The 16,716-nt window shown below is 36.7% G+C and overlaps 2 protein-coding genes across 2 annotated transcripts; both read right to left on the reverse strand.

The window, feature by feature from the left end:
* On the reverse strand, window positions 1-11,405 carry CALS5 (callose synthase 5). Its single transcript, XM_086239655.1, has 30 exons — window positions 11,264-11,405; window positions 11,038-11,152; window positions 10,509-10,843; window positions 9,864-9,916; window positions 9,679-9,739; window positions 9,495-9,576; window positions 9,365-9,414; window positions 9,152-9,238; window positions 8,461-8,586; window positions 8,284-8,379; window positions 8,106-8,189; window positions 7,873-8,033; window positions 7,192-7,315; window positions 7,007-7,101; window positions 6,769-6,886; window positions 6,490-6,641; window positions 5,894-6,003; window positions 5,674-5,799; window positions 5,528-5,596; window positions 5,000-5,189; window positions 4,795-4,906; window positions 4,594-4,713; window positions 4,391-4,506; window positions 4,208-4,291; window positions 3,619-3,731; window positions 3,253-3,482; window positions 1,596-2,393; window positions 1,030-1,080; window positions 750-935; window positions 1-500 (listed from the first exon to the last, which is right to left on the reverse strand). The coding sequence occupies exons 2-30, from the start codon at window positions 11,147-11,149 to the stop codon at window positions 270-272; spliced, it is 4,272 nt and encodes a 1,423-aa protein (XP_086095781.1). The 5' UTR covers window positions 11,150-11,152; window positions 11,264-11,405; the 3' UTR covers window positions 1-269.
* Window positions 11,406-12,054: 649 nt separating this feature from the next.
* On the reverse strand, window positions 12,055-15,981 carry LOC147285923 (callose synthase 5-like). Its single transcript, XM_086239250.1, has 10 exons — window positions 15,798-15,981; window positions 15,582-15,682; window positions 13,494-13,615; window positions 13,316-13,403; window positions 13,121-13,231; window positions 12,901-13,029; window positions 12,720-12,812; window positions 12,594-12,632; window positions 12,342-12,433; window positions 12,055-12,208 (listed from the first exon to the last, which is right to left on the reverse strand). Exons 1-10 carry the CDS (start codon window positions 15,979-15,981, stop codon window positions 12,055-12,057), a joined length of 1,113 nt encoding a protein of 370 aa, XP_086095376.1.
* Window positions 15,982-16,716: the final 735 nt, after the last annotated feature.

Below are 16,716 nucleotides of genomic sequence, written 5' to 3' on the forward strand. Positions count from 1 at the left end.
GTATGTATAGAATTTCCCTAGAAATAGCCTCTTGCTTGCGCAATAACACATGCATTGAGGCTAGTTTCATATGATATACACATCCTTTTATATATGGATTCCATTGGTTGAGAACAATGCAGACACGCATGCTACAACATCAAAATTGTTCATGCTGTATTGTACATTGATTGTTTGATGACTAAAAGTCTCTCCTCCCCTTTCCAACCATCGATCGGTTTCATCTAGTGTATAGTATATAGATAAATTCTGTAATGGTTAGAATGAGTTTATTTGTGCTTCTTCCCACCAGAAAGAATACGTTGGATCTGAAGCCCTCTACTGAAAGCTTGGTTGAATAACAGCCTGGTCTGGAACTCTGAGACAAATGGGAACCATGCCAGAACAGCCACTGGTGCAAAGATAACCACCCCCATGATGTACTCGTACCCTCTTGCTAGGGCTTTGACAGACCCCCACATTCCGAGGGCCTTCACCAATGGCCTGCATGCCTGTGATATCTGCTCATGGAACACCATACTTAACTTAGCATACCCAGAAAATGTCATAAAAGTTGACAACACTGAATTGTTCTTCATTGTAGGTTGGTTTGTTCTCCCAACACAAACAAAACGGTCATGGTTTATCAAATTAAATTTTTATTGGTTGTATGCATTGATTTAGAAAGTAAAATAAACTAATAACTATGAGAAGAGAAAGCATAAATATTGTACAAAAAACAAAGGAGGTTTCAGATACGAGGCATGTACCAGCAGTATCGCCCATCCAGTAGGCAGGAAGGCCAACAAGCTTGCAAAGATGTCACTAATAGTGAGACTAAGGAAACTAAAAAGCATCGCAATAGTGACTACAAACCCAATAAACAGGAACAACTTGAGAAGTCTGAACATTAGCTGGAAATCTGCACTGAACCTTTTTCTACCCAAGGACACAACCTGCAATTCAGAGGTTCACCAGTCAGTGGAATAAATTTTAAAGCCACAAAAACAGCACCTGCACTCAGAAAGTACTTGAAGTTTGAACGCTAACCTTTAGGATGATCATCACAGCAACAATGACCAGCCATGACAGACCATACACCTGGAATTATAAAATTTAAAATACTAAATAAAGGAGGCTACACAAAAGTTTCTGCAATTGCATAATTTTCATATTTGAATCATCGAATCCCCCACCCAAAGATCTTCTAAGACATATTTATGCAATATTTGTAATTTTAATTCATCTACGCCATATAGTATTTTGAACTCTTTTTTCCAAATAGTACAATCATCTTTATCCCAGCATTATGATCTCCTCATGAAAAAGGACTGATGCTTGTATAATTAGCCCTGTACGCACCACAATCAGATGCTTTCCTTTCATAAACCATTATGCATCAATTGCAGCAATGTCTTGGCCCAACTCAGTTCTATTGACACTTCCAATAGTTACAAGGAAGATTTCTAGATTTCAGTTAAGAACAAACGATATGGCATCAGATGGAAAGGAGTTCTGAATGGATGGTAAACTTAAAAGATTTTGGGGTTTCTTGCATCTCAGAGAGAAAAGGAAGCAAATATGGAAGTAAATAAGGCCTGTAATAATATACTTACAATGAGGCTTTTATCGCTGCCGGCCACATTTAGGTGGTACACAATTCCATATTGGAAGAGGAAGAAGCGCAGAGAAAGAACAATCTCCCAAAATCGTCCCAAAAACCCAGTGTGCTGCAGGTGCTCCTGTTCCTCATCCCACCAGGACTCCCAGCTCTTAATTGCTGGCACACCAATACCACCACGGCTAGTTATCCATTTTGTCCAATCATCCCAATCTTCCACTATCTTTTGCCATTCAAATCCCGAAGGGTTAAAGAGGAAGGGAGCAAACAACCAAGAAACCACTAAGAACCACATGGAGAATGTGATGAAGATATAAGCTAGCGTGCCGGTTGCTGCTCTGCCATATATCTGATATGCTACAAGCAGTACCATAAGCTCCAGGCCTTTCGTAAAGTGACTCCTTGAGTACATCCTGTAGTTCTCGGCAAACTTTTCATGCCGGACAACAAAGCCACGGCCAGTTGCTCTGTATTTAGCCCCGCCATGAAGGACTGTTCGCCCATAATAATGAACCTTTGTACCAAGATTGAAGGTGAAGAAAACACTTGCTAGCTGCAGCTGCATAATTATCATGTCACCTAATGCAGTTCTGAACCCTCTTTCTAGTCCAATTTCCATAATCATGGGCAAGGAAGTCAAAAGACCTAATTGGACAATAGATTGTGAACCCATGGCTGTTTGTAGAGCTTTATTTCCCTTGACGGCAGCAGAGGTCATAATTGTCTTCTCCAATCCACTCAATGCTAAGTAAAGTCTGCCGTATAGGAAAGCATAGACCGTAATGACAACAAACTACACAACCAGAAAAACTCATATTAGCAAGAAAATGCAAAACTGACCGAAGGGAATTGGACTCTGAATGCTTAGTTGCCCCATTACAGTAAAAATTGTGTTTTTCATATTTGATTAATACTAAAATAGTTTAGATTGGAAATCTGATGGTTGAGTGAGTTTTCCATATTTTCATATTTTCATAAAGCATATATCTCTGACTGCAAAGCATAACATTTTGACAAAAGGGAAATAATTTCCATATTGCTTTATCAAGTACATCTCAACCAGACTGCCACCAACAACGAATCTGTCCAGTTTAACTGCCTACTAAGTATGTTGTGTAGGCATCTATAATATCGAATACTCCATGATATGTATACTAATTAGTTGTATTCTTCAAATGGGACGATAGACGGTGGGAATAAATTTTTGGCATTAGAAGACTTTAGAAAAGTGGCCTGTTGTCAAAGATAGAGCAAGGCAAGGACATGCAATTAAAAATGCACATGGGCTCCCAAAACCATGTCATATCCCTAATAATAAAAATAATAAATAATAAAAACAATAATGGTAATAATATCAATAATAACAATAATAGTAATAGTAATTACCAACATTTGCTAACACTTAAAGGTCTATTCTAAGAAGTATGAGAAGTTCATGATAATTTATTTGATGTGGTTCATCAATTTGAATGAATCAACTTAATGTCAGACATGACAACCAGACTTGCAGTTTGTTAAAATTATTTTAAAACATAGTGGAGAATGATTTCAGTAAAGAAATAGCACAAAAAACAAAAAGAATTATATAACTAAAGTAATATTCTTAAACTAAAAACAGAAAAGAGAAGGTAAAAATTTGAAATAAGAATTACCATTGCGCTGACATAAAATCCTACGGTCGTAAAATAAAAGGACAGCATCCGAAAGAAGTCAAAGCGGTGCCCTAATCGATAAATATCCCTGCTAAGTGTCTGCTCTCCATTACCACAAGCAACTTTAGCTTCAAAGAGGGAGATTTGATTGAGGCCAACATCTCTACCCTTCCCAACTTGGATATACTCATGGTGTGTTACATTCCCTCGCCTTAGAGTTGAGTTAAAACCTACAAATCAAAAACTCATATCAAGAAGAAAACTAAATTGTTTGTATCCCACATGGCAGATGTGTGTGTATGTGTATGTGTATGTGTGAGCGTGTGCGTGTGCGTGCGTGATTGCATGTGTATTCAAGAATGCTACCAGCAAAGATGTCCTCGCTCAGATTGATGCCACGTGAAGCCTTGCTCATGCCACCACGAGTAATGTGGAAGATTCTATCAAAAACATCAGGATGTCCATAGTGGAACCGAACCCTAAAAAAATATATTTTAAAGTACCTAATTAAAAACCTTATAGAATCAACTTTATGTCAAACAATTTTCATTCCACAACAACGAGAGACATTAGTTCTCATTCTATCTAGAACTGCTTCCCATATATTCAGCACGGTCAAAGAAAAAAGAAAAAGGTGACCTGAACATGGAAAAGAGAAGAAGAATGGGGGAAAAGAAGGGTAACATGAGGGAGGTTAGTTCACTGAATGAAAACCATATAAATTTCGTTATATACCATGAAGGCCTATATAATAAGTAATAACTAAAAATGTTACATAATCAGATCACCATCTGTTAGTTATATCAAAATATGGCAACATTTATTTGTTAATAACGTCTCATCTGAACAATTCTTTTTGACAAACAGTAATGCTCTATTATTAAAATTATTTAGATCTTTCTAAATAATTTCCTTGAATTACTTAAAGAGGTTAAATATGAGAGAGAAAACATACTTCAAAGGTCTTGCAAGAACTCTTTGCCCTATGGTCACAAAGCTCATTTCTTGATTTGACATAAACCAAGCCAATGAAGAAACACTGCAGTTCACATGTAAGAAGATATCAGATTTATTAGGAGTACAGAATATTAATGTAGAAAAACAATCTATAGCTCTGAATAAACCAAATTTAACCGACCTTCCAGTAAAGATATGCTCACGAACACCTAAAATTGAAGGTGGACGCACTCCATGGTCCTCATTAAATTCTTCAAGAAGGTTACGCATTTTGAGAGCTTCTTCCAAGTAATTGTCCTACCAGAAATTGGCAAAGTTAAACATCTCAGTTGGCTTGAAAATCTAAAGATAACTTATCATGATTTCTGACTTCTAAAGATTTACCTGGTTCATGTCAATGGCCTGAAGAGCTTCTCCTCGAGTAAAAACTATAGCATGGTTCTGGTTTTCAGGCTTCCCTTCGCCAATCTTTGCTGAACCCGGCAATTTTATACGATATATTTCCTTTGGAGAATTACCAAAATTATGAATTTTTTAGGTACAGTCAAGCAACATGGTGGTTCTGTTAAGAGTTCAAAAGATTACCTGGTCAAGATTATCAACAGCTTTGACCAACACAGAATAGTAAACCTTTTGCACCTTTCCACCTTCGTTCACTTCAACTTCATCAATATATGCAACCCGAAGGGAGGGATTACTGTAAGAGAATAAGGGATAAGTTTCTTGCAGAAAAATGAGCCCGACAATGAATCAATTTGCAAAATATTGACTTATCAGATAGAGAACATACTTAACCATAAGATTCAGGATGTCCGTTGCACGACGATCTCCACTTCGTTTTTGGTTGCCATAGTTTTGGCAGGTAGCCACATAAGTGAATTTCAAGTCAGCCACTGCTTCTAATCGAGCATAAAGGGATCTCTGGCTTTTCCTTTCTTCGTCTGATGGAACCGTGATGGCTTTGTAGCCATTTAGTATCTCTGCTTATAATTAAAAATAATCAGACACCGCGACATTGACCTCCAAAATAACTACTTCACTGGAATTCGACTGCATACCATGAAAGGAATGAAGAAAAGAAATGAAAAGGAAAAAGATAATGTACAATAAAAATGCATACATGAGCAGAGAAAGAGAAAACAGCAAATGCCCCAAGAAAAATAAGATGGCATATAAGATGGCTTTGTAGCCATCTAGTATCGGCATACATAAGGCAGAGATCTTAGGCATAAGGGCACTAGATTTTAGTTACCTCAAAATTTTTAAAATGCAAAGTTGAACATTATGGGAGAAAAAGATACCATGGTCTTGGTCTTACCGGTTTCATCAGCCATGTCAAGAAAAGCCTGAAGCTTCAGAGCTCGTCGGTAATACATCATTCCTCTAACTGCAACACCAAGACAAATTAGTAGCAATGTTAGAACTTCAGAGATGAAATGAAGAAGATTATCTTGCATCAAATACCTGTCCTGCAAAGAGTTTGTCCTCGTAAGGATACCCAATGACGAAGCTGCAAAATGTTTTCTTCATTTTCCCATATTTCGCTATTCTTTTTACAATTAAGCCGCTCCATGAAGTTATTCCATTCATCTAACAAAGTCACAAGAGGGTCACTAAATCATTCACATATTTTAAAACTTCAAAAGACTCAAGCACGTTAAAGATAGTATTACAGTTTACTAACCTGGGAAAATCTTCTGCAAGTAATATATGATTGATACACCATCTTCATTTTCCATCTCAAGGTCAGCTTTGGAATACACAGTCTCTTCACTATAGTATGGAGTAAAGATGCTGCCAATGGCAAGAAAAATTAATATAAAGATTATGATGGAGAACACATGTGAAAGCTCAAAAGCTTGACCTTTTATGCAGGACATTGGCCTGTTGAAAAACCCAAGAAGTTTCATTGTCTTTTTTTTATTTTTGGTCAGAAAGAAGTTTCATAGTCTTAAATGATAAAAAATTACTATGAGTTTCAAATTGAACATGGAACAAAAAAACAATTTCAGCCAATGATTAAAGATTAGAAAGACAAAATAAATAATGTATTGGGATCTATGGTCATTTTTGTATATAAATATTTTTCTTGATGCTGTGTAATGTTGCAGTATTTTAAGGGTGTACCTTCAAACATCTTCCAAATCTAATGATTGAAATTTAAGTGAGCACATGAAATTTTCAAAACCAAAATAACACCCAACAACTGGTTCTAAGGAAGAATTGACCTAATGGAACTCAGAAACATCCCAATCTTATATATGAGAACTATACACAAACCTGAATGAAAGCATTTTACGGACTCGGGGAGCACGTGGCATGTTCATGAACAGGGAATTTGTAAAAAATGCAATCCTTCTACGTGCTTCAAGGTTTGTTGGTACGTCAATGGCAGATTCCTTAACGGTCAACAGCATATAGAGGCGTCTTATCTAAAATTATAATCAGCCATAAGAATGTGCCATCTTTCATAAAAATCTATTCGATTAACTACTATAGAACTATTCTGATAAAATAGATGACAATTCAATTATTTTATGCTGTTATAAATATAAGTACCTGTTCTTCCCACTGTGGTGTAACTACAGGAGGGAACAGTATTGCAGGTTTTTCATCAGTACCAGAAAAAAGTTGCCTTCCAGAGTCCTTGTTACTATGACCAACTTCAACCAACTCTCTATAATTATATCATGAGAAAATGCAAGCATTTCTAAGATTTATAGGGGAACCATTAGGATTATCCAACTACAAAACTTAAATATTTTACTCCAAAAAGAATGAATTAAAATTCACCAACCGGATCTCATTCACCATCATATCACGAGTGACTACTTCCAACATATCTAACAGCAACAACACCACTAAATGTTGCTTGGATGAATCACCATCTTTCTGCAACATGAAAGAAAGTGGTAAGTTTCTATTAACATAATGTCAGAAGTGCACATACGGGATTTAAGTGATCTTTTGTAAATGGCTCACCAAGATCTCCACCAGCTCTACAAATTTCTTGCAAAAAGTGGGTAAAGGACCCATTCTAAAATTTACAAGAAATGTATTCTTTGAAATGGTACTTTCTATTTCTTTGATGATGATGCCAATTACCCTGTCAATCATAACAAAATAGAATCTTAAGCATTGATCAAGGTAAGATAAAATTCACTACTGTTTCTGAATAATTCACAATGACTTAACAAGAAAAAAAATAAACAGAATGAACAGTTTCCTTCAAGTGATATCTTACATTATGTAATATGAACCAATATTTATAAGGTTCAAGAATCACAAAGTGAATCACTGTTAGGAAAGTCAACCATAACAAAGAGTTTTGATATAGTAACCCAGACACAAAGAATTCAAGACCATGTAACTAAAAAAAGGAAAGAGATGTCAAAACTGGAGCCAAATAAAAACAGTAATTATATAGGACTTCGTCACCAACTTAACCAAGAAACTATTATCGGGGGGGGGGGGGGGGGGGGGGGGTTGTGGCCCAAAGGATTGGAAGCTGTGAAGATTTAGTGAAAACTAAAGGCTCTAAATAACTGTTGGCATGAATTATAGGGTCTGGACATCAATTTTTATCCATTCATTGGGTATCATAGAAACCATAGTAATTGAACATATATATTTAATAATGAAAAATCATGTGGCAATGACAACCTTTTCTCATTTTCTCCAACAACCAGAGTCCTAAGGATATGTTTGAACGATTCATAGCATTCAATCACAGCACATTTCATATAATCATCCGCGCATATCCTCTTCCAGAGATCAGAGTCCTTGGATCTAAATTGAGCTGCCATATCTAATGCTATCGGGATCTGTAAAGGTAGACAAAGTCAACAATAAAACCAAGAAACAAAAACATGGGTTTTGAAAGGGATTATGCTGACTTTGCTAGCAAGCAGAAATGGTGGCCACTGAATTATCTTCAGGCTAGGATCTGACGAATAGGGAACCAGCAGCAAATCCATTTCCCTGAAGTAAAGGAAACCCTGTTTAGTTTTTACCTCATGATGAATAAAAAGGAGGTTAAACAAATAAGCAATATAACTATGTTGGGGAGCATTTCCTGTCACTTATGATATCTTCCTCACGAAAGCTACATATCACTTCATTCCACAATTGAGCAAACTTTGCAGCTTCACTTCTCCTGTTTGCTGTAACCTACAGGCATGAATCATGAATGCTTATAGATTTGCTCATTTCAGTTTGTACTTAAATATAAAAACTGTAAAAATATTAAACAACCTCCACAAAACTCTTTGAGAAAGAGAATCCCCTTTTCGTTGACTTATCCGAAGGCACTAGATATGTGTTAAATGCACCAGGTAGAGACTGGAATCGTGATCTGAGCATGCCCAGAGTTCGAATCTGTAAGGAAACGAAAATATATGAATATCAATATGAGACATACCAAAGACTTGACTGTTCAATTAGAATACACCACAATGATAATCATGTTCTCGATGTTTGTAAAAGTTTCCAAATTGAAGCATGTCTGTAACAAAGACTGAGATAATCAACCTGATAACATAGGCTACGACAATGTAGACTACTTGATTGGCTTGAGCAACATATATTTACCCAGATAGATGTGATATTTATTTGCTTTAGAATATGATCCATCAAACTGCTCTGGAACAACTCTCTCAAAAATTGATATGGAAACAATACAACAGATCATATTGCATTTTTTAATAAATTTCGTTCAATTCTCAAGGCCCACAACCCAAATATAAAGTATGCTAGCATGGTGCTCAATTTATCCAGTTTTGGCCAAGGTATCGTGCTCAGTAACAAATAATTGTCAGACAAATTTATCGTAACGGATGTATTATTTCACGAATGCATAATATGAGACAAGAGTTACAAATAATTTTGGAAGAGGGAAAAAAGATGGGGAGGGAAGGGGAGAGAGAGAGATCATATGAATTACCTCTCCTAGGCGATCAAAGGCCCCAACAATACCACCATACATAGTTTGAAAGACAGCATACCATATTTGACTGTCCAGAAAATAAACCTGAATTGAATTTGTAAAATAGTATGAGATGGTTTATTAAAGGAAATGTAAGAATTTTACATACTGAAAACTGAGAACACTAACGAAGTATTAATTCAAACATGGGAAAGTTATAGTAATACAGACCAACACTATTGGTGCCCAGAGTGACACAACTGCTCCATAGTTGTTCTCAGCTGCATCGATAACAGATAATTCAGCATAAACCCGCAAGTTGTAAATCATGAAAAAAATGGAAGCAATAGAAAATGAGTACCATTTGGGAAAAATTCATGCCATTCATAATTGATGCGGCGAATTTTCATGATGTCTTTTGTTGGCTGCACCAAAGGTTTTATCTGGAAATAAGACAGACAGAGTAAATTAAGAATACAATTATTGATCATATCTAAATCATTAAAATATAATAAAAGGAATAACAATTATAAAAAGCGAATCACCTGGACAAGATAGCTAACTGTAAACTTGCAACCCAAAAGCAGCACCCAAAAAATAGTATACCTGCAAATTGCATAGGAAATAAGAACAATAACATAAATTTCAAAGAATCAACCCCCAAAGAAACAATGATCAAATCACATGGTAGTTGGAATGATATATGGTGTGTAGTCCTCATAAAACTCACTTTATAAGGGCAAATTGACTTTCATGCATTCCCCTCCCGACGTAGATTCTTGGCTGCAGAAAAATAAAATTAAACCCATTTTTTACAGCTTAGAAACAATTAAAGTAATGATTAAATTTTTATGCAAGATGAAAATAAAGAGTTATTTTGGACTAAAAGAAAAGCAAAGAAAGTGCTCTGACTTTGATGCAAGAGGTTTTTTTTTCACATAAAAGAATAATCAAATAAAAATATATGTGAAAATAATGTTAAGAAAGCAAATAAATCTATACCGAGTAATTAATACCAAAATTAAGGGAAACCTAATTTAATGCATCCGATAGTTTGCACCAAGCAAGTAAATTCTCTAAGTATGTTTGAGTTTTAACAGATTATATGTAAAGCCTTTACCAGGAAAAACTTATTTGAACTCCAAACAATTGGTATCATACTAGAATTAATAATCTAGTAACAGATGACTAGGAAACAAGGATTTTATATTCCACTTTGAACTTTTAGTCTCATGCATTGGGTTTGGTCTAGCAATTAACCAACATCAATCAAAAGATTACGCCATACCAGACTCCCACCCATTAGCGCACGCCCAAGTGGAATATATGAAAGAGATTTGAGAAAAAAAAAAAATGATAAGGGCAACATAAATACCTGTGACCACCACAAGAGGAACCTAATGATATGCCAGTCTGAGTTTTCGATCCAACGCCGGAGCATCGGGAACAAGAACAAAATTGCTGCCAGTAAATTTGGAAGCAAATATACTGCGACAGCCATGATATATAAAGGAGGAACACCGTTCACCTTTTTGAGGAATGACAGCACATCTTTAAACTGTTTAGGGGCAACCTTGAAGGAATGCAGATAAAAGAGTGGAAGAATAACTGCCCATGCAAGACTAACAATTATCTTGAGAACATTTCTCAGCACATCAGTGAACCTCCACCTATGATATCCCGGAAAGTTCAAAACAAGATCCAAAATACCTACAACAAATAGATATGAGAACAAATTGATATAAATCTGACCTGCATACATGTTTCTATTTCCCATCTGAGATTGAAGAACAAAAACACTTACAAGAGTTTTCAAATAGGAAAAACAAATAAATATGACATCCAAACAAATTGATGTATCATAGATTTCTACAATACTTTGAAGGGCACGAAGAATATCATACTTTGAAGGACACGAAGAAACGCTGCTGTAATGAAAATACTTGATAGGTCTCTTAAGACATCCATTTGGAAAATATCCGTCAGTGAAATCTCTTTCCATGCAGCAATGAACATAGCCTGTTTTTCGGTTCCAATAATATATTATTTGATACAGGCAGTCATAGTGAACAGGGGGACATATAATGCTATATTGTTATTTTAGAATTTCCATTTATTGTAAATAAATACCTGTAGAGCCAGAATATAAAAGGTCCAAAGTCGATCAAAACTTCGAAAAATGTGCCAAAATGTCCGAGTTTCAATAAAATATGACTTTCCTGTGCTTCCGGATTTTCTTCTAGAACCCTTTCTTCCCTGAAACGAGATTTCTATCATGCAAGAACCAGGGAGCTAACATAGGAAAATTGGTGGAAATGGCTCAGAATGTAAGAGTACCTGTGCCATGTCACGCGTTGATTTAAAAAAATCACCATCATCACGCATGGGCCAACCAAGAGAGAAGCAATCCGATGACCTGAAAATAGCAAAGTTAGATCTGAATGGTCTTAATTATTTAAATAAATGAAGACACCCTATGTAAGAATGAAATCCAAGTCTTTTACTCAAAATATGATATCAATTAACACAAACCAGAAATATTCATTGAGATCATCATAGTTACACCAAGCTATGTGGGGAGCTTTTCCATTCTTGCTCTTTGCGGCTTCCTATAAAATCATAAGAAACATCCTCATATATAGAACATAAAGACACGGAAGACCTGAAACTTGATGACAATGCACATGCTTCTGAGACATGTACCTTTTCAATTACACGGTATATGGGGGTTATAACCTTCCTCAAGAAAGCCTCATCATCTCCACCATATGAAGGTTTTATATTTTCCCCAGTAACAATGCTGACATTTCCAGCCAACAGACCGTGGAGCTCATACGCCATCTGAATGTATAGTAGGCGTCATTTATTTAATGTAAAATGTCAACATATGATTTCCATACGAAGTCTAGAAAATATGTAAATCAACAAGCAAATCCCATAAACATTACATTATGAAAAATATAGCATAGACATTCTGGCATAAAGCGAGCATTGGCTGCTTCGCCCCAAACGAGAAGATATAAACCCATGTACAGTATCTTCCTCTGCTGTATTTCTTGCTGACCTTGAGGGAGCCTACATGGAACAAGATTGTTTTTATTTCAGCAAAACATATTGCAAATCAAGCATAAGATCCAAAAATTTAAGCATCAACCAAAAAGAATTTGCAACACACACAAATAAAAATCAATTACTGTTTATATCTAACCTTAAACTATGTTTTCGTCCCAAAAATTTACACCACTTTTTGTAGTTCTTGAAAAGTTTGCTCATAACTGCATCAACAGCTCGATCATCAAGCTGCATAAAACAGATGAGTTAATTTAAGACCAGGAGTTGAAAAGCAAGAAAAGGGGAAATTATTCATAAAAACTGTGCTCTGAACACAATAGAGAAAATGATTTCAACATTCAAATTAGCAGGAAATTTAGCAGAAAGAAATTCAAGTTATCTACTGGACCATGTGCACAGGCATGAGCACAAGATGTGCCACATCAGCCTACAAATTTAATGATGTCATTATCAACAGATCAGATGAAGTTAAAACTGCCACAGTGAAAATTTAAAGGGAGATAACGATACATGCCTTGGTAAAAGGTTCAGGTTTGGGATGAAGCCTTGAATGAGTATTCGCAAGTAGTATTATCATATTCTCCCTCTGGTTCCTGACACTATCTCTCTGTAGCCACAAAATAGACCAATCCGTTAATCATTTCTTCAAGGTACAGTGAGTCTTAGCCATTAAAATCTCTCATTTCTATACATGCCTGGAACCCAAACATAGCCCTTAGCCAATCAAGGAGGTCCAGATCACCAGCTTTCTGTCTTTGTTGCTCGAATGCAGTAGGCCAGTTCAATCCACGAGTGTTCCACAGTGCAGCCACAGCAGCCTTTACCTGTAACAAATTTCAATGAGATGCCAAACCAGGCACCAAGGAACAAGAATATAAGATGCCAAAGTACATTAACAGTGAGACGAACAAGTACCTCTTCCTGCTGCATGATAGCCTGTGTAGCACCAGCAGAATCCAGAGGAAGAATGTTATAAGGTGCGTAAATTTCCGTCTTCTCTTGGACATCTCTAGCAGCCGCAACAATCTGAAATTACCAAAGATGATATATGCAGTGAATGGTGAATTCAGGACATAAATGTAATTGAAATTTCTGATTTATAATAATTACCTCAGGAGCAACTTTCTCACTTTTGTTAACTGCGCAAAGTACTTCAAAAAGTACTCCGGCGGTCTGGTAGGCTTTGCCCAGTTGGGCTCTGTTGACAATTGAGAATAAAAAGTAATTACAATTTAACACACGAAATTGAACGAAAAAATTAGAGGAAATGCTATTTGTTCATACATACCTATCTGCCTGCTCCCCCTGGTCAAGAGCTCTAACATAATGTTCATAATATTGCTGATAGAAGCTCTCAATCTCTCTGGCATCTGTCTTTTTAACCCGAGCAGCAGTACTTGGTGCATTGTCCTGACTCACATAGATTTTACATCAAAACAGCTTCTTAATGGAAATCCCACATCAGATTCATTCAATTCCAATGCCATAGGAAACAACAAAGTATGCATTCAAGATGAAAAAGAAAACTCTTCACATCCAACGCCCCCATTTGTTTTCAACCCACCTATCTCGGAAAACCACTCGCTATTGCGCTGATTGGGGCGGGCTGTGTGTATACACGAATCTAGTAATCTACCAGATTAAACTATTTTTCACTATATTTTTGATAAATTAAAATATTACTACCAGATTGAAAGTGAGTAGAGAGTTGTTTCAACAAAAATGGTATTTTTTTTCTCGTAGTCGTGGGTAGGACCGTAGGATAGATTTTGGGAGATAGCAAATCCTCGGACCCAATTAATTAGAAAATTAGAGTTTACTCCTTCGTCACCCTAAGATTTTGATTAAACCCTATGTCTTTTCAAATTTTGATTGCACTACTTTGACTTCTCTCCCATCATCAAATGACGCTTATCCTATTTACACGTGGAAAATAATTGGTACTCATAAATGAGTATCAAGTTTGTTCTTACAACCAATCACAATCACATGAATACATGACGAGGCTCATCACCTTCTCTCTCATGCTGGACTCTATTATCGACTCATGTGATTGGTTGTGAGGACAAACTTGACTCATTTCTAAGTACCCAAGTACTGCCCTTTACATGTCTTTTTTTTTATAAAAGAAACTATGTATGCATTTCCTTATTTGCCCATTACTGTTGTGAACGGGAATTTTTATGTGGATAGGTATCTGGACAATCATCATTAAGGCCAAAATTGAAGGTAGGGGGGCTAACGGTTATGGACATGGGACTGATGTAATTGTAACTACATTTTCACCTGCACATTTTGAACGTCAATAGGATAGGGCAGGGGCATGTACAAAAACCAAGCATTACACACAGGGAGAGAAGCAACTTCTACCCAATAGCCAACCTTGTACACAAATCACTAACCTAGCTTGTACCCATAAAATGTAGGTATGCCACCATTCACAGAAGCAATAACCAAATGAAACAACAACTATTGTTCATATAGAATTCACACAGGCATTCTAACAAACAGCGCGCATGCAAGATAGCAACCCTAAACCCACCCCACATATGTAACCACTGGAGTACACCATATGAACCCAATAGCTAAGCTTGCACCAATTTGATGTACCAAGACACTAACAGTAACAAAATTCCAATCCAATTACCAGAAATCTCCATGCATTACCAAGAAACAAAAAGACAATTTACAAACATAAATACTATCCCAAAACTTAAATACTGACTCCAAAACTCATTAAAGGCTACACAAATACATCCCCAACCCCAAAATATTATCACCCAAAATTTCCCAACAAATTTTAATTTACCAACAAATGAACCCAAAATTCATAAAATGGTGGAGTAGCTTCTTCTCTTCAATAACGACAACTTGGGTACATTTGGTACAAATTCAGAGTCGTGTCTGGAAAAGGTGGAGGTGAAATTCACAGTCCTGACTTGGGTACAATTAGATTGGTACGTACATTTGTAGTGTTTTCAATCCTATGCACCCGGTTTTAAACGAGCGAGTGTAATCAAAAATTAAAAACACATAAAGTTTTAGTCTAAAACTAATGGTGTTTTTTTTTTTGACGAGTTAAATCTAATGGTGTTTAAGTACTATATCCTAACTAATTAATCACATACATAACTAATTAATCGCATACATGTCAACCGCGCCCAAGCAGGGTCACGTGAGCTTGAGCGCATTGGATTACCACTCTCTTTCACCACCTTTCACGTTTCAACACAAAACAGTAAAACACACACTCTCTCATTGTCCAATAATCAATCCACAGGTCATGAATCAATAATAATATCAATGAATCATAATCCAAAACGAGAAAGATGAATAGAAATAAGCAAAAAACTAAAGAAAATGTGAAATTAATTACCCTCTCGAGTCGTTGGAGGAGCGAGGTCTTGAACTGCCTCACACCACGGCCGGTAGAGTTCAAATCCAATCGGTGCGCCTTCTCAAAGGCATAGAACCGACCTTACGTAGGGGTACAAGGAATGAAGGAAGGGAATTATTGGATTAATTAATTATAATTAACAAGAATTAATTAATTAAGGAAGCTAGGGAGATGAGATAGGCGGCGATGACGTACAGAGATAGGCGACGCGAGGGCGCTCGGTTTCAATCTCGTTGGCGAGGCGGAGGATCGGAGAAATGGAGGCGACGGCGGAGGGGACGACCTCATTGTCGAAGACCTCCGTAGAGAAGGTGGTGGTTGCAGCGCTTCTCGAAGGCTTTCTCGTCAGCCCCTGTGGGCCAGGTTCCAGAGCCGACATCGATCGATGGATCGATCTTTGAATCTAGCTTGGTTGGCAAACAAGAATGCAGGAAAATGAAAGTAGGTGTTTGGTTGCCGAGAAACTTTGCATGCAGGAAAATGAAAGTAGCAGAAGATCGATCGAGCCCTAGCTAGCTAGCTAGCTCTAACCAAACAGATACATAGGCATATGCATGGTGTGTATATAAAGCGATGGATGGATGAAACAAACCAATGAAGCTGATAGAGAAATGCATGTACGTGAACAATTTCTTGTTTTAACAAACAGAGTGTTCGTTAGTGTGTGGAAATTAAACCGACCGTTCGTTGACACGTTGACAGAGAGAGAAAGAGTAGGTGACCCTGCGTACGCTGTACAGTTGGACAATGACACGTGGCGCCAAGAAAGTGATCGACCATCGCAATTCAGTTACGGTTGTAAGAAGAAGAAGAAGAAAGAAAAGAAAGGGCGTGGACGGACACTGTTTTCGGATGCTACCTGTACCGCTGTACGTACCCCTTAATTTTCTGCTTTTTATAAAAACAAAAAAAAACAAAAAAAAAAATTGATTATTGGTTATTTGTGGGTTTTTGAACGCTTCTCCGTGTTGGGGTGATTGGAGGTCCGTTTTTCTCTGCCCAGTGATGTAATATACACGTGTGCTTAAAATATGGTACATGAACATCTACTATAACTCCTTTTATTACCTCACCTACAAAAATGTCAAACCAATTTTATTTAATAGAAACAGAA

This window comes from Dryas octopetala, chromosome 4, assembly GCF_963921425.1.
Source record: "Dryas octopetala chromosome 4, drDryOcto1.1, whole genome shotgun sequence".
Classification (NCBI taxonomy): domain Eukaryota; kingdom Viridiplantae; phylum Streptophyta; class Magnoliopsida; order Rosales; family Rosaceae; genus Dryas; species Dryas octopetala.

Excerpts from the sequence above, each read along its gene's own strand:
- LOC147285923 (XM_086239250.1), bottom strand. The coding sequence starts at position 15,981 with ATGTCGGCTCTGGAACCTGGCCCACAGGGGCTGACGAGAAAGCCTTCG. Across the intron at positions 12,813-12,900 it reads GGGCTATGTTTGGGTTCCAG|AGAGATAGTGTCAGGAACCA; the intron begins GCATGTATAGAA and ends TTGTGGCTACAG. Across the intron at positions 12,633-12,719 it reads AACCTGAACCTTTTACCAAG|GCTGATGTGGCACATCTTGT; the intron begins GCATGTATCGTT and ends TTAAATTTGTAG.
- CALS5 (XM_086239655.1), bottom strand. The coding sequence starts at position 11,149 with ATGTTCATTGCTGCATGGAAAGAGATTTCACTGACGGATATTTTCCAA. Across the intron at positions 8,380-8,460 it reads CAAAGAGTTTTGTGGAGGTT|GTTACAGCAAACAGGAGAAG; the intron begins GTTTAATATTTT and ends TCATGCCTGTAG. Across the intron at positions 6,887-7,006 it reads ATGATGGTGAATGAGATCCG|AGAGTTGGTTGAAGTTGGTC; the intron begins GTTGGTGAATTT and ends ATATAATTATAG.